This window comes from Motacilla alba, chromosome 2 (genome assembly GCF_015832195.1).
Source record: "Motacilla alba alba isolate MOTALB_02 chromosome 2, Motacilla_alba_V1.0_pri, whole genome shotgun sequence".
Classification (NCBI taxonomy): domain Eukaryota; kingdom Metazoa; phylum Chordata; class Aves; order Passeriformes; family Motacillidae; genus Motacilla; species Motacilla alba.
In genome coordinates this window covers 3121567-3149535 of record NC_052017.1, presented here as the reverse complement: position 1 = coordinate 3149535, position 27969 = coordinate 3121567, and the positions used below count along the sequence as shown (strand labels likewise).

Genomic DNA, 27969 nt, shown 5'->3' with positions numbered 1-27969 from the left:
CCAGGGAAGGAAGCGCAGACCACCAGTCAAGGAAAGCAAATTAATCAGGGAGCTGTTGCAAAGCATTGATATTCTGGGTAGAGAATGCGTTTTCCTGGTTGTGGAGTAATAATTCTGAAGGCCCTCACCAAGCAGCACTTAAAGCCCCGCTGGAATGGAGCAGCACATCGTTATCTTTATGATCCCAGTATTAATTTCATATTAGCAATGAAGTATCACATATACCACAGATGCTTAAAAAGGATAATTGATTTGCTGTGAAAAGGGAAATCTTCTCACATGATTTTTTTTTTCTTTGCCTAATGCTTCCTGAATGTGTGATAGTCTGCAATCATTTCCCTGCATTGGAGTGTCTGTGGTCTTTAGTTAAGAAGTTCTGTCATTTCACCAGGCCTCTGGGGACGTCAATACCATAAGGGCACAATAAATCTGATGGATAATGCAATAGGGAAAATAATGCCAATCAAGGCAGGAATTTTATTGATGGTGTTATGTAGGAGACCTGCCAAGAAAAGCAATTCTGTGCCCAGGGAGGGATGAATTGTGTTCCACAGCCTCTGCTATCATGAGTCTATCACTGCAAAGATAAGCTAGAAAATCTTGACCTCTGGACGCATGATCCACTCATGTCCACTTGAATTTTCAGAGAGCCTGAAGCAGCACCTCCATCAAACAGACATTCCAAGTTATTACAATGTCAAAATACTCAGATATCCAGAACTGAGATGTCATTAGCCTTCAATGTTTCATCATATCTGTACTGGTGAAGCAGCGTAATATGAAGGAGAAGAATTGTTATATTGCGAGAATTTCTTTTATTTATAAAGTTCAGGCATTTTAAATGGAGCTTGTTTTAAAATATGTCAAGTCTTGTTTAGTTTTATACATATGTCCCAGAAAAGCATAAACTTTCAAAGCTCAGGAAAGGCTGGGCTTTATGACCACATCTATGAAGAAATGAGATGTAGAGGATTAGGACTTTCAAAGAGGTTTTGATAATTTGCAGATATTCAAGAAATTAATCAGATCTTCCTATAGTGTAAATTTGAATATCTTTCTTGAATTGGCTGAGCAACACTTACTAAAATCTGTTTTGGAATAGCTTTAGATAGGTTTTTTTTTTTTAATATGTTAGGAAAATTCTATAAAACTAGAGGACTACAAAATGCAGGAGCTGTCAGGTTATAGAGAAGTGATAAAGAGTGCACTTTGTAAGGACAAATTATAATGCTCATATCTTCAGGGAATTTCAATTTAATTGAAACCACTCAAAGGAAAATAATCAAAAACCCAAAAACCAACACTCCACCAAAATTGTAATGGGGGACAGCTGAAGTAAAACATACATGGAAGTTATTAGGCTGAGTTAATAAAGGGAACTAAGATAATACTGAAAGTAAGAAAAGGCTGCAACATAGAGGGAAGTCAGGGCTCTGTTTTGCTTACCATTAATGCTTTGGTGTCTTAAACTTTGGGAATGGAATTTTCTGTGTTTGCCCTCATCAGACCTGAACAAAAAAAGGAAAATTTGTTCTTGCAAAGCAGTAATTCACTTTGTCCAGAATTAAGCATAGTGTCATAGAACTATAGAAGGGTTTGAGGTAGAAGGGACCTTTCAAAGTCACCCAGTCCAAGCCCCTGCCATGTCAGGGACACTTTCCACTAGACCAGGTTCCTCCTATCTATATTTAGGATATAGAAATTGCTCCCTGAGCTTACCTACATCTCCACTGACTGTAGAGAGAGCCTGGGCAGGCTGGGCTGAACTATAAAGATCTTTTTGATGTGGCAATGCTGCTTAATGCCTTCACCGATGATCAGGATGATGGGACAGAGTGCACCTGCAAGAAGGTTGAAGGTTACGCAAATTTAAGAGGAGTTGTTGATAGACCAAGAGGTTGTTTGTGCTGCTGCTCAGAGGGAAGCAGAGAGGTTTGAGAAATAGGCAGAAAGATGGAAAAGAACAAGACATGCAAAGTCCTGCAATGGCAGGGAAATAATTCCATGCACAAGGGCAGACTGGGAATCAGCTGTGGGAAGCAGTTCTACAGAGAAGGACCCAAAGCTCTGGGTGGACACAAAGTGGATCCTGAGCCAGCAAAGTGCCCTTGCAGCGATGAAATCCAAAAGCATCATCAGCTGCATGAGGAAGAGCCTTGGCAGCACGTCAAAGGAGGTGATAATTCCTCTCTCTCTGCCCTGGAGTGCCTGGTTCATGTTCTGCTGAGAGCATGAACACAGTGGGTTCTGTGAGGAGCCACAAAGATTATTAAGGAATTACAACAAGAGATTTGAGGGGATTTATCAATATGTAGAAGTCCCTGATGAGAGAGTGCAAAGGAGATGGACCCAGGCTCTTCTCTGTGCTGACAAGAGGCAGCAAGCACAGACACACAGGAAATTCAGCTGTAAGATAACGCTTTGTTATTCTTGTTAGAATGGTCAAATACTAAGAGGTTGATCAGATAAATTGTTGAGTCTCAAAGTTTGAGATATTCCGAAACGGATTGAGAATGGGTTTTGAATAACCTGCTGTTGGACCAGACAATCTGCAGAGATCCTTCCTACCCCCAGTTCTGTGAATCCTCTTTAGCAGTCCTTCTTCTTGCAAAACCATAGGCTTTGATTGATTTCCTACACAAGTCCTCATGGAAGTAAATGAAATTGATAAGTCTACTTCATGTAGAAATATTTGGACACCTAAGCTCTCATTTGCATATGGGAGTCTCAGCATCTGCAGTTTACAATTTCCTACTTTTGTAATTACACCTTTATCTTCATTTTTAGAAAGGGAGTTCTAGTAAAATTCACAGGTGTTTTCTGAGTTTTATCCAATGAGAAAAAAAAAATCAAAATCCTATTCCTCCAGAAAGTAAAAGGATTATTACTGAGTATTACTAACAGACTTGGATATTCATTAACTAGGCACATTCTTATATGCCTAAGCCAGGCAGCAGCTGAATCTATTTCTTTCAAATATATCCATGCAAAATTGTTTTAGGGCTGTATCAGCTCCCTTTTAAATTTTGTTTTCTTAAGCAGCAATTTTCCTGCACAGTGAAAAAACTGGAAACCAGCAGAATCTGCCTGAATGTATCTGTCATGAATGGATATTTTTCAGCTTGTGATTCCCTCATCAGCTCAGATGTTAGAACAATGAACAGCCTGCATCCCTCCTTGTGGACCATTCTGTGAAAAAATTCCACATTGTTTGTTGACAACTCTTTCAGGCAAAGGTGTGCCATTTTTGCCTGAGACCTTCAAGACATTCATGTGCAGCTGAAAAGGGTTTTGTCCTTTGTAGCAGTAAATCCTTTCTGAAAATCCACCTCTTAGACCTCCTGGGGTAATGATCCTTTGAGTCCTGTTTTGTCTTTGACAACAGGCTTGGTGAGTGGGAACAAGGACTTGGGGGACTTTCCCAGTGAAGTACATAAAGGGAGAATAAAAGTCTTCTTGGTTTATAAAAGAAAATACCCTTGGCTACTGTGACCCCATGAAGAAGCTTTAATTTCAGCAAATTTTGCAAGTAGGTAAACAAAATCAACCCAAAATATTTAAACTTCAAGAAATAATAACTACTCTATTAAAGATAGTGGAAAGATCATGATGTTCTTTTCCTTTGCCTTAGTAGGGTTGCTCTTTGTGGAGTATTTTCCATGAAAGCTTTAGAGCTCTTGCTGTCTGGTATTAAATCTTCCTTTAGCTTTTCTGTTGCCTTAAATATATCAGCATCAATTTATTGACACCCAAAATGATCTAGCTCCTTCTCAATCCTTTGTGGTAGGTGAAACTTCGCTGTTTTGGGTTTCATATTGCTGATCCATGTATTTCAGACTGGAGGTGGGATTATTCTGTCCAGATTTAGATACCCACAGTGTAGATGTCAACAAACAGGCTGGCTGCTCAGAATTCCTTTACACTCTGGGAGAGGAGCTGGAAGTTTAAAGGAGATGGTTAAAATAGGTCAGACAAAACACTTCCTTCACATGTCTGCTTCTCTCTGTTGATATAAAAAGAAACTTGACAATGAGATCATGTGTGAGGATGTATCTCCCAAGTTTCTAAAATTAGGAGACATGTCCTAGGTCACTGAGGGGTTGATTTCCCAATTCTGCTCATAGCTGGTGAGCAGGCACACGAGGAAGGGCCCTGTGCCTTTTCAATAAATGATGTAGCTTAAATACCACATTTAGGAACTTACAGGAGGAAAATCATAAAATGCAGTATGTTATTGAGAGCCTAAAGATAGAAAAATATTGGGTGCATAATAAAGGTGATGCAGCCCTCAGGAGAGCTGGTCAGGGGGCTGTAACACCTCTCCTGTGAATTCAGGCTGAGAGTTGGAACTGTTCATCCTGGAGAAGATAAGGCTCCAGGATGACCTTAGGGCACCTCCCAGTGCCTAAAGAGAGGGTTAAAAGAGGTCTGGAGAGGGACTTGTTGTGTTGTGTAAGTCCAAGGGGGAATGGTCTTAAATTGAAGGAGAATAGATTGAGATTAGATATTAGGAAGAAATTCTTTACTGTGATGTTGGTGAGGCACTGGAACAGGCTGCCCAAAGAGGTTGTGGTGTCCAAGGCCAGAAATCTGCTGTAATGGAAGGGACAGGCCCATGACCTGTCCATGGCAGGAGGTTGGAATGATAATCTTTAAGGTCCCTTCCAACCCCAAGCCATTCTAGGATTTCATGATAATTACCTGTTCATATATTTTGCACCCAGTAATTCTCCACCTGTGTTTACTCTTCATAGGGAAATGTTATTCATGTCTCTAAGAAGCTCTGGAGTAGCTGTGCACGGGGTGGTTGACTTTTCTGAAATGTATTCAGTCTGCAAAACCTCAGTTTCTCCTGCACGTTGTCAGAAGCTTTCAGATTTCCTCACCTGGGCAGGAGCTTGGTCATGGGGCAGGAAAAGGATGTTGGTGGGAGGCCCAGCCTGGACACTGAAGTGAGATAAATTAAGTGGTGAATTCCCATTTGATCACCACTGGCCTAAACCATCCTGGGTCAGCTTTGAAATGTGTTGGTTTCCTTTCAAACCACTGGCACACATCCCAGAGGACCAAAGCAAGGAGCCCAGCAGATCAGGCAGTTTATTTTGGGTGAGATCTCAGTAAGAGCTCATAACTGCCTTGGAAAGCCACAGAAAATCCTCTTTCATTCATCAGAAAAGTTCCTCAACTTCATTCATCCAGTGGGTGCACTCTGCAGTGCTGTATAACAATTTCACCCATATTTAATGTGGGGACTTTTTATCCTTTTGAGGAATTATTCATTACTTTTTTATGCCTCCCTGGGAGTAGCCCCACTGCACCTAGAAAGGTCTCACTGTGTGGTTTTGTTCATTATTGACATCAGATTGTGCACTTGGCACTTGTGGGCCTCTCATGGAGGAGCTGTCCTCACCAGCATCTTTTTTAGACAGAGAAAGAAGTGGGGACTTGCAGCAGAACAAGTTTTGTCAGAGCTTTTCCAGCCCGCCCTTGAAGCAACTCAGATGCTTCCATAAAGAATCTGCTGTGGCACTGAAAGTGTTTCCAGTGGACAAATTCACCTTCAGAGGGGATGAATTATTTTCTTAAGTCACCTGGTGACCAGAACAGTGTTCTTTTTCTTTTTTCTTCTTCCTGTATATCAGCCATGCTTGAAATAAACCCCTGAAACCCATTCTGTTTTAGCAACAACCAGCTGATTTTCAGATTCCCAGGCACTTCTACAGCCCTTCTGTTTCACCAGAGATAACTGAAGATTATTTTGAGAACCTGTTTATCCATAACTGAAAGGTGCAACCCCTCAGTTATTGGCTCTTCTGACTTCACTAATTTTAATTACAGTGGCAGATGCAGATGAAACAACAACATGAAGCATCAGTAATGAAATTAAAGGATTCATCAACCAGTGACATCAGATGAAAATATAATCATTCAAGCTTCCCTTCCAAATCAAATATGATAGAATTATTTCTTTTTCTCAATACTGAATGGTAATGTTTATCAGCATTACCTATATATTTTTTAAAAGTTTATTTTTCTAGTATAACATAGCTGATAGTAGTTATTGGGGAAGTAGCTGGGCTTTAGTTGGTGATAGAGATAACAACCCTTTAATTGATAATAGAGAAAAGTAGCCTTTAATTACTGATAGGTGAATATATGTATAACATACATGCCAGGAACAGCTCAGCAGTATAAAAGGTTCTGCTGCAGGTCCAGGGCAGAAGTTCTGGTAGCTTTTATTCCCTAATAAACACTCCAGTCTCCCTGGATGACACGAAGGCCTCAGCCCAGTATTTGGTGCAGGTTTCCATGACTACCTTGAAGGCAAAAAATGAAGCAGATTATTTTATTTTCCCTGCAATATGTGAGTGAAAAGCCATGGAATGGTTTGCAGATGTTCTCGTTGTCTCTTTAGAAGCTCCTTTGAAACTCAGACAAGACAGAAAACAACCACTCTCTACTTTTCAAACCTAGGGATTGCCAGGTTAAAGTAAAAAAGGTGTTCTAAAGGTCACCCCTTTTCCCCCAGGGCAGCTGTATGTGTCCATCTCTTAGTCAGGCATCTCCCACCCTTCCAGCGCATTTTGATCATTTCCTGATGCATTACAGTGACAGAATGAAAGGACAGAATCCAACCTCCACACCCCTCTCTGGCTTTTCTGGACTGAGCTGCACCCAGGAGTGCAAATGATCGGAAAATAATTTAAAATCCAGCGGCTGCCAATGCATCTGTCTGGTTTTGTCTTGCTGCTGTTAATAGAATTCCAAGTCCTCACGGCTGAATGTCACCAGGGATGTTTGCTGTCCTCCTCAGCTGAGATCTTATCAATTGCTCATTATTTGATAAACCATCAGAAATACAGTTAAGTAATTAAATTCAGTGCCAGAACAGAGCGTGAGCGACTGATCAAGTGAGGATAGAAGAAAACAGATCAGTTTAGAGTGAATTTCATGAATCATTGTTCTCCCAAAATTTAGAGAGAGACTAATTTTCCTCTTTTATTCTTTAATTGAAAGACTCTCTCCTTTCTAAATGCTGATGTCCTGGCAGTGTATTGCATTCAGTATAAAACTTGTGTCCTTTGGTTCTAAAAGTTATTTTACAAATCATTCCTTTACAAATCAAAGTAGGATAATGAGAAATTAATCCAAATCTTAAAACACCTTCCCCCCAGTCCTCAATTCTTTCTGGGCAGAGGCCAAGCAATGGAAATCACAGATATGGATGACATTGTTGTTCATATAAATCATTCCTGATTATGTTCTGGATGAACCCTTAGCTTGAGACTACAATTCATTCTTTTACCCCCTACTGCCAAGTTGTCAGCAAGGTTATTAACAAGCCTATTAACAGGTTATTAACAAGCCTATTAAAACATTACTAACAGGTCTCGGAATGAATTTTGTTATCTGGACAACCTGTCTTGGAAGCCAGACCCCTAAAAATCCCCCAGACAGTTTTGCTTTTAAGACACTACTGAAAATCGTGAAGTGCAAACCACAGCTTCAGAGATGAAGCAGAAAGTTGTTTTTTCTTGTTCAAAATAATCCACCCTTCCTCCTCCTCTGGGTACAATTTAGATGTTTGCTACAGCACCTGTCACACCAAGTCCTTTGCCTTTAAAATAGATATCCCAAGACCACCTTTAAAATCTGAAAAAGCCTGATTGATCTCTAATAAGTGCCAGTTGCAGTTCAAGTGTTGGGTTCTCTGTTTTCTATCCATTTCTTTTTCATTCTCTCCATGGTTTACATATTCATGACAATTTTCCTCTTTTGTTGCAGAGATCTTGATGTGAAGACCTCAAAATATCAGCAGAGCCTGTGCTTCAGTCCTAATCTCAGTGTTAATGAGCAAAACTTGTCCAAAATTAGGAGAGAAGATGGCCATCAACTGGAAGGTCTGCTTCTTCAGCCTCGTATTGCTTCCTGTGGTAAGGAAAAATGATTTTATTTGCATTGTTCTGATGTAAATACATGTTCTCCAGGCCAGCACTTGCCAAGAGGGAAGGATCTGCTGCTGACATTGATTCTGGATTTTTCTGGGTGGTCTCGTAGTTTGGATTAAGACTTTTCCAGCCTCCTTTGTTGATGAATTAGGACTGTGATCATTGCTCATCCTGAGAAAGGCAAGTCCATCCCTTGAGGGCGTTTGTTCACTGTTTTTAGCCAAGATTCAAAATAAAATAAAGATATAATTAGAAAAAAAAAAATCAACAGCGTGTCTTCTGTTTCAAATCCATTGGTTTAAGAATTATTTTTTTTTCCAGAGAGAGGGATAAAATTAGAGATTCCCTTCATTCCCCCCTATGAAACCTAAACCTTGAGATGTTCCAGGCAGTGCTTTTGGAGCCCTCCATTTTCAGAGGAGCAATTTAAAGAAATAATACAAATAGGCCTCTGAAGATACTAAAGGCACTTAAAGTCATCCATCATCTTTCTGAAGATATTCAACTCTTTATGAAGATGACAGGGATTAATTTTCCCCACAAGTCTTTTTTTACTGAACAATGTGCTCTTCCATTAATAACTCTGTGTTAACACATCTGGGAATTGTTACTCTCCCTCTCCATTGTCCCTAGACACAGTGACTGCACCTCTCCTCACATAACAGCCACAAAAACACTGAAAAAAGGTTTTTTTATTTCCCTTTGTAGCTGTGAGGAGTCATACACAAGCCCTGCAATAACCTCTTGTTGCATTCAGCACAATTCTGAGTTAAACCATTGCTCACAAATGTGCTTTTCAGCTCTGCTCCAGGAGCATTGCTCACAGGGATTCAAGTGACAAACAGCACCAGGATTTCAATCCTCCGGCTCATTCCCCTCAAGAGCCTCCTACAACTTCCATGCAAATGCTTTACTCTTGCTAAATACACAGATATTTTTACATTAGTGCACTTTAATAGTCAGTATTTGAAAGAATTCATGACATTTACTTAGTTTTATTTTTAAATGGCAGCTGTTTATTGTGATGCTGGTGTGACCAGAGCATCTTTTAACATTTTTTTGCAAATTTTTTTGCTCTTCTGTATCAACTATGTGGCCTGTCTTTTACAATAGCAGGCAGCACAGAGAACTTGTTTTTACCTTGGCACACAAAAATACATTTTCTTTCCCTCTGGCTCTTATTTAGAGTCCATTTCACTGCACATCTGAAATGTGGCACAATTCTGCTAAATTCTGTAGCATTGGGTTGGAACTAAATTCTGGAAGCTAAATTCTGGAGCATTGGTACCACAGTTGTGTTCATCCAAATAATACAGTCCTTTACAAACAAATATATGGCCTTGGAATTTTTATCCAGAGCATGGCTCCTGTGACTCTTCCTTAGATTTCCTGCTCAGGTAGAAATGATTACTTATTGAAAACTGAGTATGTTTAATTTTTATAATAGATCTCTAAAATTACTAATGTAAACTTCCTCTAAGCTAATGGGGAGGGGGGAAAACCCCCAAATTTAATCTGATTTAGGTACTGTGAGATTCCTGACTGTAAAAGGAGTTTAGCTCAAACTCAGATGCTGATGATTTGGACATAGAAGTGTTGATGACATGGATCCTGCCCTGGGAGAAACTGGAAAGCTGAATTCCTGGCCACGCAAGCATATTTTTCAGACTGCAACCAAAATAATTAAATGATCAAAAGGCAAAAGGCATTTCTGTTAAATGACCAACAGCCTTCAATATTTCAAGAATTTTGGTGCTCAGCTCGAGACCCTTGGAAGGTGTCTTGTTATTTAGAGGTGAACAGTTTTTAATTAAGGGAAATAAATGAACAAATCTCTTGAGCTCTCAGATGGGTGACCTTCCTGACAGATGGAGAAGGACAGCAAATTCCCAAGTGCTCACGTTTCAGGACATAACTGTGGTTGCTGAGCTGGATAATTAGTGATCAGCTCCAGCTTGTGGAAAGAACTGTTCTTAATGAAATACCAAATTGCAAACCAGAGCTAATAAGAAAAAAGCTGCTTTTTTTTTTTTTTTTTTTTTTTTTTTTTTTTGCTGCTTCTGTGAAGTTTGTGATCTTCCTTATGATTATAAGGTTTTACTGCAGTCCTTTGCAGGAATCCAGACAATAAAGTTACCCATGTAACACACATGAATTTGTGTGTTAGCACACACAGAGCCCACCACAGAGATGACACAATAATTTGTGTATAGATATTCATTTCACATTAAATCCCTACATTTCTTTTCACAGACCAGATTTCAGGAATGCTGTAATGTTAATTATGTTTCTTCCCTTGCTGTCATTCTTTTGCAGTTCTTGTGGTAACACATTTCTCTCCACTGGGGCACACCCTTTCCCTGTGAACCATCTGTAACGTGCTGTGCTGGTGACCTCAAATTGGCACTTTCCTGTCATGCAGATCTTCCAATTCTCTACCAAGGGAGTGGATGTGACTTTTGAAATAATTAGAGTAATTGAAAGTCATCTTAGACTCCACAATGTTCCTGAATAAAACTGTTTATATACTGCTTTCCTCCAAGCACATCTGGTCAGATCCTTTTACCCACAAAAGCCCCCAAACTGATGTCCACATCCATAAACACATCAAGAAAAGACAAAAATAGAACCAAGTATGAATGGGAAATTCCAGGTGGTTTCAAGTATAAGCTCCAACCAGACAAGAAGAATACAATATGCTGATAAATAATTAGAAATGAGCATTTTAAGCCAGTTCTAATGGTCAGAGTCAAGCATGGTTCAGTTTTTCATGTGTTTTACAGGCTGTTCTGCATTTAACTAACCTATGAACCTCTCAGGACTGAAGGCACCATCATGCCTGCAAGGCCTTTAGAGGAATTCTTGAGCTTTCCTTTTTTTCTGCCATTTAAGTGCTTTACTAGATTTAAATATCTGTGTTGCTATTTTATCTGGTTTTGACCCATTTCTTCTGGCTCAGCTCTTCCCAGTAATTTCCATTTTTTTTCTTTGGATAAAACTGAACAACCTGGGATAGTGGGAGGAGTCCCTGTCCATGGTAGGGGGTTGGAACTGGGTGATCTTTGAGGTCCCTTCCAACCCAAACCTTTCTAGGATTCCATGATGTCTTTTTTTTTTTTTTGGCATTTTGATTTTTCTGACTGGCATTTTGATTGACTTTGCATTTCGTTCATCTGTGATAACATTGGGCTATGTGTTGGTTTTGTTTTGTTTTTTTTAAGTGAAAAATATTAACAAAAGTATAATAAAATTATGGAGAAGAAAGGATCCTAAACCATCATTCCTTTGTCTGGTTCCAAATGTACTTGAGAAACAATGAGTTTCATGACTCACAAAGTTGGCTTGGTGTATGAACTGAATTTTAAATGTAACTGCAATGCAGGTGTTCTAACTGTCCAGAATAATTCCATCTGATGTATTTCTTCACCCAATACTTGGAATTTCTTGTGAGTACATATTTAATATTGCTACGCTTAAATGTTTCCAGTGGTAGAATATTCTGTGTAATGTTTGATCAGCTGGGAAGAATGTTCTCCTTTAAAAAAAGAGAGAAATATGGAAAAGGGAAGGGGTAAAATGGACACAACATTGAAGTGTGATCTCTGAGTGAGAGTCAGGTGGGCAAACACAGATTTGGATGTGCAGGCAGCACCTCACAGAGCAGAGAATGAAACCTGGATCTGATGATAGTTAAGTAATTCATGAAGAGCTGAGGAGAGAAACTGAAGTGCCTGGTCAGTCCCTGTTTGCTGCAGGGGGGAATATTTCTCAATCTTCTCAGGGTGTGTAGAGGCTACAGAGCAGAGAACTCTGTGTATCCTCCATTATTCATCCCTGGCTGTCACTTCCAGTGCCAGGCTACCTTCAAATAGAATCATCCACCTTCCAGCCTCTGTTATTTTTAAAAGACGAGGCACAGTGTATTCAGACACAATATTCCACAAGTTTCTTGTGACAGTGTTTGAGGGTTCCCTGGACATGGGAAGAGATGAGAATCTTGACTCCATGTTTCAGAAGGCTGGTTCATTATATTATGGTATTATATTACATTAAAAATGCTATATTAAAACTATACTAAAAGAATACAGAGAAAGGATACAGACAGAAGGCTAGAGAAGAATGAATAATAAAAACTCGTGACTGCCCAGAGCCGCGACACAGCTGGACCATGGTTGGTCATCAAGTAAAAACAATCCACATGAGACCAGTCAAAGATGCACCTGTTGGTGAACCATCTCCAGACCGCATTCCACAGCCATCAGATAGTTATTGTTTACATTTCATTTCTGAGGCTTCTCAGCTTCTCAGGAGAAAAATCCCAGTGATTTTCATAAAATATCACAGTGATGGTTTCTCCCCCAGCCTGCAATGTTTTTCAGCACAGCCCAAACGTGAGGTTCCTCAGGCACAGACATAAAAGCTTGGATTGGTCCCTGCTATTTAAGCAAACCATTGTTTTTTCCATGCCAGGGCTTAATGAGAGAGCTTTTAATGAGTTTACCTGCCTGGTGATTTGTAGCATCTCATAACCGTGTTAGAGAAGTCAAGCTCTCTGTAGGACTGCAGGTTTCTCAAACACTGTGCACAGTTGCATGCGACTTCCCTGTTATTTATATAATGAAAAGATAAATATTTTATATACAAACACAGCCTGGGGACTGCTGGGAATGCTCTCCATAGGAGATAAAGGCTCAGCTAACCAAGGCATTAATGCTGCTGGAGCTTTTCCATTTTAATAGGAGGAGCTGGTGCTGGGGGCAATCTGGAGAAAATAGCAACCTCTTAAAAGCCTTGTTTAAAATAGAAAAAAAAAAGTGCAATAAATAAATAAATAAAATACAAATAAGTGTAATAAATAAATATAATATTAAAATAAATAAAAATATTAATAACACAAATAAAAATATAATTAAAAAGAAATGTATAAATTAGTGTAATATGTAAATAAATAAATAAAATGTAGAAGTAGTGTAATACTGGGTAAAGCAGTTTCAAAGAGAAGGTTCACAATTCTGGTGTCACAAAAAATCATCTGAGAAAATCAGCGTGGCAAAACCACAGAGGCCTTGGTAACAACCAACTTCAAGTACATTCCAGAGGCACAAAAATTAGGATTTCAAATCCCAGATCATTGTTACCTTGTCAGTTAGGTGGGGTAGGAGCTTATGGAGAGTGCCAGAGTGGGAGTGGGATTTCCTCCTGACATATCTCTAAGTCTCTGTGGATTTTTTCTGAGAAAACTCAGTGTTTTTACACTCCTGAAGGTGGTGGGAACCCTGGATATTGTGTTGGTGCTCTGTCTGTGCACTGGCACTCGTAACCTCACCTGGGCACCTCAGGTGCCAGTCAGGATTATTGCAAAAGCTAAACAAAGGCACCTGGTTAAAATGTAAAAATGTTTTTCTTAGATTATAGGATGGTTTGTGTTGGAAGGGATCTTAAAAGTCAAGTAATATCAGGTGTGCTGGGCAGGGACGCCTCCCACTAGACCAAGATTTTCAGAGCCCTGTCCAGCCTGGTCTTGAAGATTTTTAAGCTCTTTAAGCTGATTTGCAGAAAAGATGAATGACAGGGGTAGAAAAAAGTCTAAAAATACACATATTCCACCCTCATGTAGTTCACAACACTGTGAACAAACACAGGTGTCTACCACAACTTTTCTTTAGACACACAAGGTATCTCAGAAATGCAAAGCACAGGTAACAAAGCAAAAAATATTTGCTTTATTTTATATTAAAATGTTCTTTTTTTTTTTGCCCTGTGGAAGTAGCAATAATTTCTGTGAGAGGCAAATAAAATGATGACAACATTGATTTAAAGGCATTAATCAATGTGAATTTTTTCCCCCTGCTGGTTTTGCATTCATGAGCTTGCAGGAGGGTTGGATGAGCAGTCAAATGACAAATTGGGCATTGGAAAGATTTCTTAAAAAAGGAGGCTGTAAAAAAAAAAAAAAAAAAAAAATAGAATCAGAATCAGTGATTTTTTGTGTTGCTCAGCTGTTAATGCCCAGCTCCTGGAGGGATAGTTTTCAAGTCTCTAGACTTCAGGAGTGTTGCCTGCAATTCCTTGGGTTTACTGACTCAGCAGCCCAGGAGGATTTCCTGTGCAGGCAGCTTGAGGAGAGAGCTGTGATGCAGAACCAAAGCTGCATGGAGAGGAGGGGGAAATGGGAGCAAAGGAGCAGGAGGAGAGGACAAAAATATGAAAAAAATCACATTTACAGCACTATTCCTTTATTAGGGATTTGTCTCTTGTATTCCCTCCTGCCTCTCTCACCAGGACTTGCAATAGAGAGTTTTTTCCCAATCTGTGAAATAAACCCTGCTGCTTCTCAGAGTGAATGTGGGTCCTGTGGTGTCATGACTCAGGACATTCCTCTGGCTGCCCTGGGTGATTCGAGACCCTGGCAGGGGGCTCAGAGACCTTGGCACGGAGTCAAAAACACCTGTGCCTTCGATTTTAGTCCATGGAAAAATAATTACCAACTTTGTGTGACGATTTACAAGCCGCAAGAGTTTGAGTAGAATGATAGTTAATTTGTCACAGGGTGGAAAAGTTGAATTTTGGGGTTTTAGAATGGGGGTACAAGAGGCAAGATGGAGGAATCTCAGCATGTCCTGTCCTTCTTCTCCTTCTTCTTGTCCTCCATCTTCTGCTGTGATGGTGACACTTTTGGATTGGTGTAGAGACAGACTGTCTACCATAGGTGATAGGTATTGGAAAATTATTGTAAATAAAGTCCATGTAGTTCTTAGTATAAAAAGTTAACACCACCCCAAGGGCAGGCACTGTGCTACAACCTGACCTGCTGGACAGATCTCAGCAGGTCAGAGGAAGAATGTAAGAGATAAGAGAAAATAAACAACCTGGAAAAGCAGAACGGACAAATCTCAACTTCTTCTTTGGTCACGAGTCTGGGAAAAAAACAACTTTCTAATACCTTGGGGTCATCTCAACCACAGAAACCTGAGACTGTGGCCAGGACTGGGCCCTGCCTGGGGGTCAGGGGATGATGCTGGAAGCCTTCCTCGGGGAGCAGATGGGGTCAGTGGCTCCCACCCCACAAACTCTGCAGACCAAACTTCCGAAGATCATCTGAGCACAGCTGTGGGGTTGGGAAAGCAGAGTTTGCCAGGCTTGAGAGGGCTTCCAGGGCTTCTTTTCCAAAGCAATAACTTGTTATTAGGACGCGAAAGAAAATTATGCCAACATGGGACTCTCCAAGGTAAAAAAGAGGGAAGTTTAATTTCTGACTCCAACATTTATAGATTTCCAAAAGTGACAGTGGATTGGAGGGTGACAGTGCCACCTCTCCAATGACACTGTACAAACCAACAGTCCATCAAATTTCTCCTCCTCCATAAAAGAATGCAAAACAATAAGTTATTTACATCAAGTGCGTGAGACAGTTCGTTACAAGAATGTAAACATCAGAAGGCTTAGAAAGTCTTAAAAAAACAGGGTGACAAACACCAGCCTGGCTGTTGAACCTTCCAGCTTTGAGGCCCCTTAGAAAGCACTGCCAGCCCTAAAGCCCACGTGCTGCTGCCACTGCAGTCCCCAGGGTGACAGAACCCAACCCCACAAACCCTTCTGTGTTTCCCTGGGCAAGGGGTGAGTTACTCACTCCAGGGAAACTTGTTCTCCTGACAAGAAAGTTTTGTTTCTGTCAGATTTATTTTCCCCATGTGGAAGTACAGATTTTGGAGCTGTGGATCCCGTCTGTAACAAAATCTGATGATCTCTGTGATGCTTTTATTCCATGCCGTGTAATGCCAGTTTTGCCTAAAAGGACACCATGAATGAATCAGAGCTGCCTCTGAACTTTCCTCTGTGTGTGTTCGAGCTGAATTCTGCTCCTAAATAAGTCAGGAAGTTCACTTAGAGCATTAATTAGCCCCCTAAATGCTGGATATCTGGATTAGAATCAGAGACTCCAGGAATGGCTGGGGTTGGAGGTGACCTTAAAGCCCATCCAGTTCCACCTCCTGCCATGGCTGGGACACCTTCCACCATCCCAGGCTGCTCCAAGCCCCATCCAACCTGTCCTTGGGCACTTCCAGGGATCCAGGGACAGCCACAGCTGCTCTGGGCACCCTGTGCCAGGGCCTCAGATGAAGATATTGATCTATATTAATATATAATTTTGATTCTTCTATATTTAGTGTTCTTCTGTACTTAGTGATTGACACCTCTAGACATTGGTATAACCCATCCTAATGCTCTCTTCACAGCAAGGCTCTCAAAAAATATTTTAGATTAAACTTTGGTCTCTTTAGTTTTTAGAAATCTCATTTTTATTGGGCATGTATAATAAATGTTATGTGCATCAAGAATAGATGACAGTAACTCACCCTTGCCCAGCTGATTGTCGTGAATTTTTAGTATCTTGTGACTCATCTCGGTAGGGAGGTTTGTAAGGTTATCACAAATGCTGTTTACTACTCTTGGTTCCTGGAAGACATTTTTAAAATTCAATATTAAATGTATGTTCTTGTATGAGTGAGGGCAGATGCCAATGGATCTTTGTGTCTGGAATAAAAAAAAATACTAAATGCATCCATTAAATACTTCAGAATCATCATAAAAACACCCCAGACATAAAGCAGATCTATTTTAAACAAAACAGAAAAAATATTTTCCCCACAGAACAACATTTAAAAAATATTCTGTAGTACTTTCACAGGGTTATTACTTCCAGTAGTGTTCAAAGAATCCAATCTCAATTTGAACCATTTTCCCCCCTTTTTTTACATTTATGATTTCTAAATACTTATTTTCTTCAAACAAGAAGCAATATAGAAATGAACACTTTTTCACACTCCTCAGCTCTTTGAAAAAGGAACAAATGCCAGTTGCTTGTGGTTTTTGTTTTGGGGTTTTTTTGGGGGGTTTTTTGTTTGTTTGTTTGAGGGTTTTGAATGTTTTTGTAGGTTTTTTGTGGGGTTTTTTGTTTTGGGTTTTTTTGGGTTTGTTTGTTTGTTTTGGCTATCAGTATGGTTTAGACTGTAAACCCAATCAACATGTTGAGGGAAAATAGTCTCAAGGAACATCTTTGAGGCAGATTTAATTTGTGCTGGGGGGTTTGATGGTTTCCCAACCTTTGTACATGTTCAGTGCCTGACCTCACTGCTCCAGCCCCCTCTAGATCTGGATTTCTCTGGAGGATTTCAGAGTGATAAAGGATTTTACTGTTCCTACCCTTCCCAACAACAATTTCTGCAGTGTTTTTTTCTTGCTTTGTGGGCTCCTTTTGGAATGCAAATTTCTGTAAGAGAATATTAATTCTCTAAGAGTTTTGGACAGAAGAAAGCACTTTATCTGCTGTGTCCTCTTTCTAAATAATTTTGCCCCACAGTCTCTGCAGCTCAGAATCTGTGACCAAAATGTGTTATTGAGGGATTATTTAGGCTTAAATCCAGACTTTGCTTGGGTTTGAAGACTTCTAAAACTGTCAACAATTTCAGCCACTGATAATTGCACATTTGGGAAGGGGCGGTCCAGAAACTTTAATTGTTTTTTTTTCTTCCCTGATAGCCACATCTGAACATTTTTGATGTTTGGCATGAAATTGTTTTTTAGACCTTTACTTGATGCTTTCTTGTTTGCTAAAGGCTTGCAAGATAACTGATAATGCAAAATGGAGATTGGGTAGGATTAGAGATATGCTAAATCTCCAGGGTAGCAAGTTGTTTTCACTTCCTCAGAGATATTAAAATGTTCTTTTTCCTGCTGCCCTCTGGCTGAGCTGGTTTTAGTTATTAGGTCTCTGTTAGCCAGTTATGATAATTTTCTCCATTATTAAAAAAAAAAAAGAAATAACAGATGTGCTCTGCAACAGCAATTAAATTCTCATGTAATTTCAATCTAAGTCCATTTTAGCACCTCTTCCAGCTACACAAATATGTGAGATCTAAACCTTTTGGCCATCATATGTTGTTTATTGTGTGTGAACTCATTCAGAAACAGCAGGTGAACAAACTGCATCTCATTTAAAATAACCGTCCACTCTCACTGTGTATTTTCAGTTTAAAAGGTTTGCCCCCCCGAAATGATGAATTTACATCCGCAAGTGGCTGTAACTCTGGGAATTCCCAGGAACTTTTCATTTGCAGAGCAGCTCTGGGTTCAACTGAATTTGACAGAAGAACCAGATTCTCAGAAAAAAATTACATTTCTAATGGTTTAATGAGAGTTTTTAGGCAGAGATTTTTTTTCCTAATTCCTTACAGAAAGATAAATTTCACAAGAAACTCAATAAACTGCAGCTGTGGGAGATCTAGGAATTTTGTACAGCATCAGTGGGAATGGGTATAAAGATGCTGAAGGGCTTTTAATACCCAAAGAACAGTAAACTAATATGATTACATATATGGAAATATATTGATTTTTCTATTCCTCCATGTGCCCTTCAAATCTGAATGCTGTGGGTCAGTTCAACTGAATTTGACAGAAGAACCAGATTCTCAGAAAAATTATTTTTCTAACGGTTTAATGTGAGTTTTTAGGGAGAGATTTCTTCCTAATTCCTTACAGAAAGATAAATTTCACAAGAAATTCAGTAAGCTGCAGCTGTGGGAGATCTAGAAATTTTGTACAGCATCAGTGGGAATGGGTATAAAGATGCTGAAGGGCTTTTAATACCCTAAGAACAGTAAAATAATATGATCACATATATGGAAATATATTGATTTTTCTATTCCTCCATGTACCCTTCAAATCTGAATGCTGTGGGTCAGTTCAACTGAATTTGACAAAAGAGCCACATTCTCAGAAAAAAATATTTTTCTAACGGCTTAATGTGAGTTTTTAGGCAGAGATTTGTTCTTAATTCCTTACAGGAAGATAAATTTCACAAGAAACTCAATGAACTGCAGCTGTGGGAGTGCCAGGAATTTTGCACAGCATCAGTGGGAATGGGTGGAAAGATGCTGATGGGCTTTTAATACCCTTAGGAGAGCAAATTAAGATGATCACATATATGGAAATATATTGATTTTTTTTATTCCTCCATGTCACCCATGTACCCTTCAAACCTGAATGGGTTAGTTCAACTGAATTTGACAGAATAACCACATTCTCAGAAAAAAAAAAAAATTCCAACAGTTTCATGTGAATGTGTTGGCAGAGATTTTTTCTTAATTCCTTACAGAAAGATAAATTTCACGAAAAACTCAATCAACTTGTTAGACAGAAGAATGTCCAGACTGGAGCTCATTTTAGGACAAGGGTTGATGTCTTTAAACTGAAAGAGAGGAGATTAAATGGGATATTAGGAAGAAATTTTCCTTTTTAGGGTGGTGAGGCCCATTTGTCCAGGGCTAAGGAGCTCTGACTCTTGGCTTTCAGACATTCTGAGCTTTGTATCTTCAGTATCCTGAAATGAAATTTAAGGAAAAAAAAAAGGATTGTAGGGTTGTGTATTCCATCTCTTTTGTAGCTCAAACCCTTGAAAATGTCATCAGTTGGATCTGATGACCTCAGGTCATTATTTCATTGCACATCTCTATTTTTTCTGCCTTTTTACACACATTTCTTTGCACATGACCTGGGATCTAAATTATTCTCACCCCCAAAATCCATGTCCATGGATAGCACAAGGCAGAGCAGTTTGGGGACACCCTGGGTGTGGCTTCACTTTTGCATTGATATACTTTTTTCCTTCTCCACAGCACTTTGTTTGTTCTATTTATCCAGCTGTTTGCTGATTCTATTTTAATATTAAATTGATTTTTTTCTGTGAATTAAAGCAGAAGATGGAGACAAAAAATAATAAAGCTTATTTTCCATTGGTTTTCACCTTGTGGTTATAACATGAATCCTGCAGATATTTCATTTAGAGAATTCAAAGACAGAAAGGAAACTTCTTTTCCCTTTTGCATCCTGTTTTTTTTGCTACACCTCTGTTAACAAAATCCAAAATTATGCCTTGGGAATGAAAATCAGTATTTTAGGGGCAGATCATCTTGTACTGAGGGCAGCTCCCCTCTGCAAGGTGCTGCCTGCAAAGGGAAAATTTGGAAAAAAAAACAACAAACACCAACCAACTGCAAAGCTGGCAGAAGCCATTGTAAAACAGCTGGTAAAAGCGGGGAAGAATTCAATCATATTTAGTGTACTGCAAGAAAGAAAAAAAGGGAGTTTGACAGAGATGTGTACAGGGATGTTTGACAGGAGTAACATTAATCTAGAGAAAATTCTGTTCTCAGTACAGCTTTTGGGGCATTGTTTGTATTATTCAGAGCTTTGTGATTTTTTTTCCATGTGTGAAAATGTGAAATATTTATCTGTTATCAAAGGTGTAATGCAGAAATTCTGAACACAGCGATCTTGAGGATCAAATAAATGAGTTAACATTGGAATCACCCAGAATAATCCATGAGGGACAATATAAAAAGAGGTTTCAACAGTTTTGCTTTCAAATCTTTCTTTAGCTGAAGTATGACAGCAATTTGCTCTCCTGGCAGAGGAATCCCTGCTCTGCTTCTCTCTTCATCATGGATTATACAGAGAGTATTTACATGTGTTAATGTTTTCTTCTGAGAGCAGGGAAATCAGAGCAGCCAAAAGAGCTGCTCCCATTTCTGATCCTGTCATTCTTCCTGGAAAACAAAACTTTCTTCCTTCTATGAACTTCAATCTAAACAAATTAGAACATTACAACAATTTAATACTACCATTTCAAGGACTTCAGAACCTTTTTCTTTTTCTTTTTCTTTTTCTTTTTCTTTTTCTTTTTCTTTTTCTTTTTCTTTTTTTTTTCTTTTTCTTTTTCTTTTTCTTTTTCTTTTTCTTTTTCTTTTTCTTTTTCTTTTTCTTTTTCTTTTTCTTTCTCTTTTTCTTTTTCTTTTCCTTTTCCTTTTTTTATCATGTTGAAATTCAGAAATAAGTGGAGAAGTGCTCTGCATGTCTTTATTCCATTGCACATATCTGGCTCTAGGATGGACAATTATCAGAAAATCTCAGAATCAGAGAATTATGGATTGCTTTGGGTTGGAAGGGAGCTTAAAGCATCCAATTCCACCCCTGCCATGGGCAGGGACACCTTCCACTATCCCAGGTTGCTCCAAGTCCTGTCCAGCCTGGCCTTGGACACTTCCAGGGATCCAGGGGCAGCCACAGCTTCTCTGGGCACCCTGTGCCAGGGTCTCCCCACCCTCCCAGGGAACAATTTCTTCCCCATGTCCCATCTAATCCTGCCCTCAGACAGCTTAAAATCATTCCCCCTTGTCGTGTTCCTCCGTCCCTTGTCCCCAGTCCCTCTCCAGCTCTCCTGGAGCCCCTTTAGGCACTGGAAAGGGATCAAAGGTCTCCTTGGAGCCTTCTCTTCTCCGGGTGAACATTCCCAGCTCTCCCAGCCTGTGCCTAAACTCCCTGGGAAGTAAAATTAATGGACATGGTGGAACTGAGCTTTCTTTCTGTAACTGGAAATTCATCAGCAGAAGCGAAATTAGCACCTGGATATGAGCAGGGAGGTGAAGCTGGAGCTGCTAAAGGTCAATAACTGAGAAATTCTGGGCACTTTAGGTCCTGGGCAGGAATTCATGTGGGGAAATCCAGCAGAAAGTGAGCAACAACCTTTTCTTTTCAAATCCAAAAGGTTTTGGTTTACTAAGAACAAGGCACAGGTACAAACTCAGGGCTGTCCTGCCAGGCAGGGAAGGTTTCCTGAGGTTGGGTTGCAATTCTTGTGTGGCTCTCAGCAGCCACCACTGGGAAAGAAGCAAAATTTGGCTTGTGCTGCTGGGGTGGGGAATAGGTCGAGACATGTGAAGGGATGTGGGAATCAAGGGTGGCTGAGGATTCCAGAACCAGAATCAGTGAGGTTATGATGGGGTTGGAGATCAGGAAAGGTTTCTGCCCCCCAGAGGTTTGTCAGGCACTGGAACAGGTTTCTCAGGGAAGTTGTGGTGACACCAAGCCCAGCAGAGCTCAAGGAACTTTTGGACAATTCTCTCACCTGGTGGGATTTTTGGGGTGTCCTGTTCAGGGTGAGGAGCTGGACTCAGTGATCCCTGTGAGTCCCTTCCAACTGAGGATATTCTGTAATTCCATGGCACAGATGAAGTAGGATCTGGCATTTTCAAGCTCAAATAGATAAGACTGGGCTCTCTTAGTCAACAGTCAGGGACCCCACTGATATGGCATGAACAAAAATCCCAGCAGAACTCTCACCTTTTTCTCCAGGGTGCCAATTTATTGACACTTCTCACATTTAGCACATTAAATTTAGGAAGAGATGCTTGAGCATATCAGCTAGCACTTCTTATCTGCCATGTAGAGCTGCAGCCATTTATACTTAGGCTCTAAACCCTATTTTTTTTTTCCCTTTCTTGAAACAGAAAAATTCTCTCTTGTTTAAATATGCAAAAGGCTCTGATTTTCAAAGGCTGTGCATTGCAGTCAGCTGCAAACAGCACAGCTGAGGCTTCTGCTACCCTGGGCAAGAGCCCCTGTGCCACCAGCTCTGCATCCACAACGCCCCTGTACCTGCCAACACTTCAGAAATGTCTTTTCATTAACTTTTGATGAAAATACCTTTTTACTTTTTATTATCCTTTTTTCTTTTCCTCTTCATTATTCTTTTTATGAAATGCAGATTAACTGCTGTAACGGTTGACAACAACAGGACTTGTGCTGCCAGGTTAACAAAATCCATCCTGCCATTTAGTAACTTTTCCCTTTTCTGGGGAGATTTCTGTGTGGCACAAAAGGCAGAAGATGCTGGAGCAGAATCTGGGTCATGACAAGGCTCTGACAGCGAGACCTGTGGCTTATCTGTCAGGGTCTGAAAGGCAGCCAAGCCCTGCTGGTTTGTTTGGAATGAAGTCACCCTTTAAGGGGGAGATCTGGTGGTGACACCAGACCATCTCAATCCCTGCTCGTTGTCCCTCCTTAAATCAAACCCTACCCTGCAGTGATATAAGAGTAAAACAGGGATTTGAGGGTGGGTGTGCAATCTGACACTGGGTTTGATTTGGTTTGGTTTCTAGTAATTCTGCAAGGCTATTTTTTAATATTCTGTAATATTTTGTAATATTTGACATTTCGGAACTTTTTGATACCTCCTAAAGGTTCAGCTCAGGAAATGTTGTGTGGGGTTTTCTAAGGAGGCCTCATGAGCAGGGTGCATGGGTGATAAATTCATTTTTGCTTTTATGCTCCTATCCCAATGCCATGTGAAATAAAGCATTCAGATAAGGAATCACACAAGGATAGGAAATGCACTTTTTGCAGGATGAAGTAATAAGTTGCATTTTTAGATCATGGTTCATAAGAACTTTGAGTTGCAGTTTGTAATGGCAGAGTATTCTCGATACAGCAATAGCAAATAATTATATTAACACATAAAATGTTAGGAAAAGGGGAAAAAATAGGAATAAATTTGGAAAGAAAGAGTGAGCTGGATGTATAACGCACCTGCAGCAAGAACTGCTCTCAAATATGTTGTTCCATGCTAGTCCGAATTTTTTACACAGTAGGTTATCCTTCCAAAACCTCAAATTTTGAGGATCTCATCCCGTAGCAGTGTGAATAAAATAAAATAAAATAAAATAAAATAAAATAAAATAAAATAAAATAAAATAAAATAAAATAAAATAAAATAAAAATAAAATAAAATAAATCAGGAGTGTTCAGGGTCGACTTCAGCCAGGGAAGGTTTTCCAGGAAGGCTCCATCTCTTAATAGGAAACATTTCTGGATATTCTGCCGAGGCTGTGATGTGGACCAGAGGTTTCATCTGATTTTTTTCTGGTCATTTGCCGTTCCATCTCTTCTCTCCTTCTGTATCTGCTGCTCTCAACTCCTCAGAAAAGGGACTGAGGTGGATGTGTCTGAATTTTTACTTAATGTGTAAAAAGAAAAGCCCTCTAATTGTCACACCTTGTCTGAGATGTTCTGGAGTTCAGCTCTTGTGATTGAAGAAAGGAGCTGGGTGTGATTGTGTTTCCCTGTCTCTCAAGCTCCTGTGAAAATGTCAGTAATTAATTACTGCTTATTTTGGTTTTATTGTGGCTAATGCACAGCTGACTGTGCCTGACATGGCCCTGCTGACTGTGAGTCTGGGCATCTCTTTTATGGCATCTCTAAAAGAATTTTAAGGTTTTATTGTTTCTTTGAAATGTCAGGGGTGGGGAGTTGAGGTCCAAAGTTATTTTTCATCACCTGTTCACTGTGTGTCCTTGAGAGGGGCACATTTGTGCTGCATCCAGATCATAAGGCAGCATGAGGCAGCTAATTCAGAGCTGCATGTTCTCAGGCTCTGAAAATATAATATATATAAAATATAAATAATATGACTATAGTATAGTTTATAGGGTTGAAGACAAAGGCCAAATCTCCCACTGAAAGTCATTATTTGTTAATATGCATTAATGGAGACATTAAAACATTTAATGAGTTAAATACTATAAAACAGGTAATGTGTCTTCCTAATCTCAGTGGTGTCCAGAGTATCATTAAATGGCATCAAATTGTCATTTTTAAGCTTACAGATGCCCAAGACAGAAATGCTGTGTGTGGTTAAACAACAATGAATTATAAACATACCAAATCCCTTCTGCTGCATCAGTGGGGGGAATTCTGTTGGTGGAACTGATCACTCCTCTGGCAGGGATTTATCTGCCCTCAGCTTGGTTATTCACGGTTAGGGAGCCACTGTGCACCATCAGAGGTTTCGTTTCCTGAGAATTGCATTGAAATGTTTCTGTTCAAGGGCTGTTTCCAGATATTTAAATGCTGGTGCTCAACCATGTGCCCACTTCTTCCACAGGCCTGATGCCTTGTGCAGGCTGACCTAGAACAGAGGCTGGACAGAGCTAATGAATAAAGCAGGGATTTATTCAAAGGCCTCCATGGATCCACCTTGGGCAGCACAAGAGCCCAGCCAGGGCTGCACCCAAGATCAACCCAAATGGTCCCAAAATGCACGAGCGCTCCCGGGGTCTCTCCCTTGGCTCAGCTCTGCTCCATTTGCACCTTGCAGTTCATTGTCCCGTTCCAGCTTTAGCCCAGGCACTCCCACCCTGCTTGTTTTTCTCTCTCCAGCCCACGCTGTTTGTGCTCCTGGGCTGAGCTTTGGATCATTTGTCCTTGGTGCCCAGCTGGAGCAGGAATTGTTTTGTCTCCCTGCTCTGTGCAGAGAGCTCAGCATCCCCTGATGTGAACCCAGACCCACACACTAAAGCAGCACAGAACCTGAAAATATAAAAGCTACAACCTGAGGCATCAGGCCTATACAGTCTGGGGTGCTGAAGGCGAAAGAATAAGGAACAAATTAGAGTTTCCAAGAAGGAGGATGAGGATGGGGATGGGATCCACCAGTGCTGGATCTGCAGCCACCCGTGTCACCTTGGGATCCCATTTTTGTTACCAGCAGGAGACAAACACTGACACTGCAAGTCTCCCACTCCCTTTTTTTTTTTTTTTCACCCTGATAACTTAAGTCATAAATATTGATCAAAACCAAGTGTCCATAGCATTAAGTGGCTGTGAGAGGTGTTTCCTGATGCTCCTCAGTAGCACAGCCCTGAGATAGCCCTAAAAACAGAGATAAGGTGCCCATCAATAGGCAGAAAACCCTAAAAGCAGGAACTCTGCTTTGCTAGATCAACTAATAAAAGTGGCATTATTTACACTTTCTTTTGTATAAACCCAGACTGAGGGACCACGGTGGATGGAATTTGGAATTCCTTATTTTGTGGAAAATTCAGTTGTTTTAGTATCTTTTGTCATCCTGCAGGACTGTGTTAATATATCTTAACTTTTTTTTCTTCCTTATTTTTTCTTTTTTTTTTCCTCTTTGTTTTTCCTTGGTTTTTTGGGGGGTTTTTTTGTTTGTTTGTTTTTTGGTGGGGTTTTTTGGGTTTTTTTTTGCTTTTAGGGTTTTGTTTGTGTGCTTGTTTGGCTTTTTTTTTTTGGGGGGTTCAGTTTTGTTTGTGTGCCTAAATTTATTATTTTCCCATGGAGGAGATTGCATCACCTTTTAAAACTCAAAGTAAAAATTTTCCTTACCCCTAAACTGGATTACTTGAATGCCACCTCATGGGGTCTTTAAGAGGGCTGGAGAGAGACTTTTGACCAAGGGCATGTAGTGACAGAACAAGGGGGAATGGCTTCAAACTGCCAGAGGGCAGGGTTAGATGGGATATTAGGAAGAAATTCTTCCCTGTGAGGGTGGTGGGACCCTGGCACAGGGTGCCCAGAGAAGCTGTGGCTGCCCCATCTTTTCCTTTCTGGTCACTTTAGCTGAGCTCCACGCTGGTGCTCTGTCACCCCACTCAGCCTGCTTCCTTCTTTTCTTCAGAAAAATGTACTTTAATCCCCTCCTTGAGTTTTTACAGCAAAATAGTGATGAAACCTTCCAGAAACAAGAAGGAGAAAGAAAGGCTGGCTGAGAACACAACTCTAAGCACAACCTTTTGTACAAAGATTTGATTCCTTTGGGGTTTTTTCAGTTGTGAAGTGATTTGTTTTTCATCCTCCACTTCAGCACAATACCCAGCCCAATCTCTCTGAGCACTGAAAGGGGAAAGAAGGAAGTTGAGAATAAACTCAAGCACTCCCAATTACCACTGCTGTAATGAGCTTTTTGCCTTCCTTCTCCAGTGGTCTCCCCATTCCCGGATCCCCTTTGGGGATATTGGAGTAAGAGCTGCTGCACGAGGCAGTCACTGGGCTGCCTGCATGGAGGAGAGAAAGGGAAGAACGTGTGTGCTAGCTGAGGGCAAATAGCTTTAATTTAATTAGCAGATTAATTAAAGCTTCCTCCCCTGGGCAGGGTATGTGTGTGTAGAAAGTGTTTCTGCAGCCTCCCGTAGCTGTTCATCGACGCATCCCTGTTCCAAGTGTGACTCAGATGGGGCTCCACTGAACTTGCTGGGAGCTTCTACAAAACAAATTTCCTGCCAGGGACCTTTTCTCTTCAGGGTTTTGTTTAAATGCAGTGAAGTATAAATGGGCAAATAATAACAATTAATGACAAGAGCTTGCTTTGCAAATGAACGCGGCATCCAGCGGCACGACAGCTGCAGAGCTCCTGAAAGCTTCTCTGTTTCCCAACATCCCCGCAGTGAGAGAGCCCTGATGTCAGCACAGATTCCCTCAGTGAAAGTCCCCAAGAGTTCTTTGCAGTGTGAAAAAAAGGTTCAAGGATTTTTGGGGGCCTTGAGTCTGCACATTTTGCACGGGTCCTGAGGAAAGCAGAGAAGGCCAACAGTGTCCTGGGCTGGATTAAGAGCAAAGGCAGTAGATACAAGGAAATGTTTATTTCCATCTACTCAGCACTTGATGGATCACTTGTACATCATAGAATCACAGAATGGTTTGGGTTGGAGAGGAACTGGAAGATCAGGAACACCTTCCACTATCCCAGGTTGCTCCAAGCCCTGTCCAACCTCACCTTAGACAATTCCAGGGTTCCAGGGGCAGCCACAGATTCTCTGGGCACCCTGTGCCACGGCCTCCCCACCCTCACAGGAGAGAATTTCTTTCTAATATCTCATCTAGATCTACTATTTGTGGAATATTATATCCAGTTTTAGGCTCCTCAATACATAAAACACCTTAGTAAACTGTAGCAAGTTCAAAGGAAGGACACTGAGATTGCCTGTGAGGAGAGGATGAGGAAATTTGGCTTTTTTGCCCAGTGGAAGGAGAGAAAATTAGGGGCCAACCTTGTAGCAGCCTTGTGGTGTTTATGAGGAGAGCATCAGGAGGAAAGAGCCAGGGTTCTCATCGTGATTTGTGGCAGGAGAGCAACAGAATGTTGGTGTAACCTGAAACAAGGGAGACTTGCATTGGAGAAAATCCTTTTTACTCTGAGAAAAAGTGAGCACTGGAGTAAGCTCTTCCAAGGTTGTGCAGTCTTCAAAAATTCTCCAGAGTTTTCCAAAATGCAGGTGGAAAAAGCCCAATTAACCCTATATTGGTTAATTAGAATTAACTATTTCCATTGCTGCCCCTGCTTCCAGTGGAAGGTTGAGCTGGATTCTTCTGGAGGTCCCCTCCAACCTGA

General features: G+C 40.5%; 1 protein-coding gene across 11 annotated transcripts in view; it reads left to right on the top strand.

Moving 5' to 3' along the window:
- The window catches only part of ADCYAP1R1 (ADCYAP receptor type I), a 149751-nt gene that overhangs the window by 24619 nt on the left and 97163 nt on the right, over positions 1–27969 (top strand). For all 11 annotated transcript variants that reach the window (XM_038128749.1, XM_038128748.1, XM_038128747.1 and 8 more), the window contains one exon: positions 7786–7934. In XM_038128749.1, coding sequence (XP_037984677.1) covers positions 7851–7934 — 84 coding nt within the window. In that variant the 5' untranslated portion in view covers positions 7786–7850. The remainder of the gene's footprint in view (positions 1–7785; positions 7935–27969) is intronic.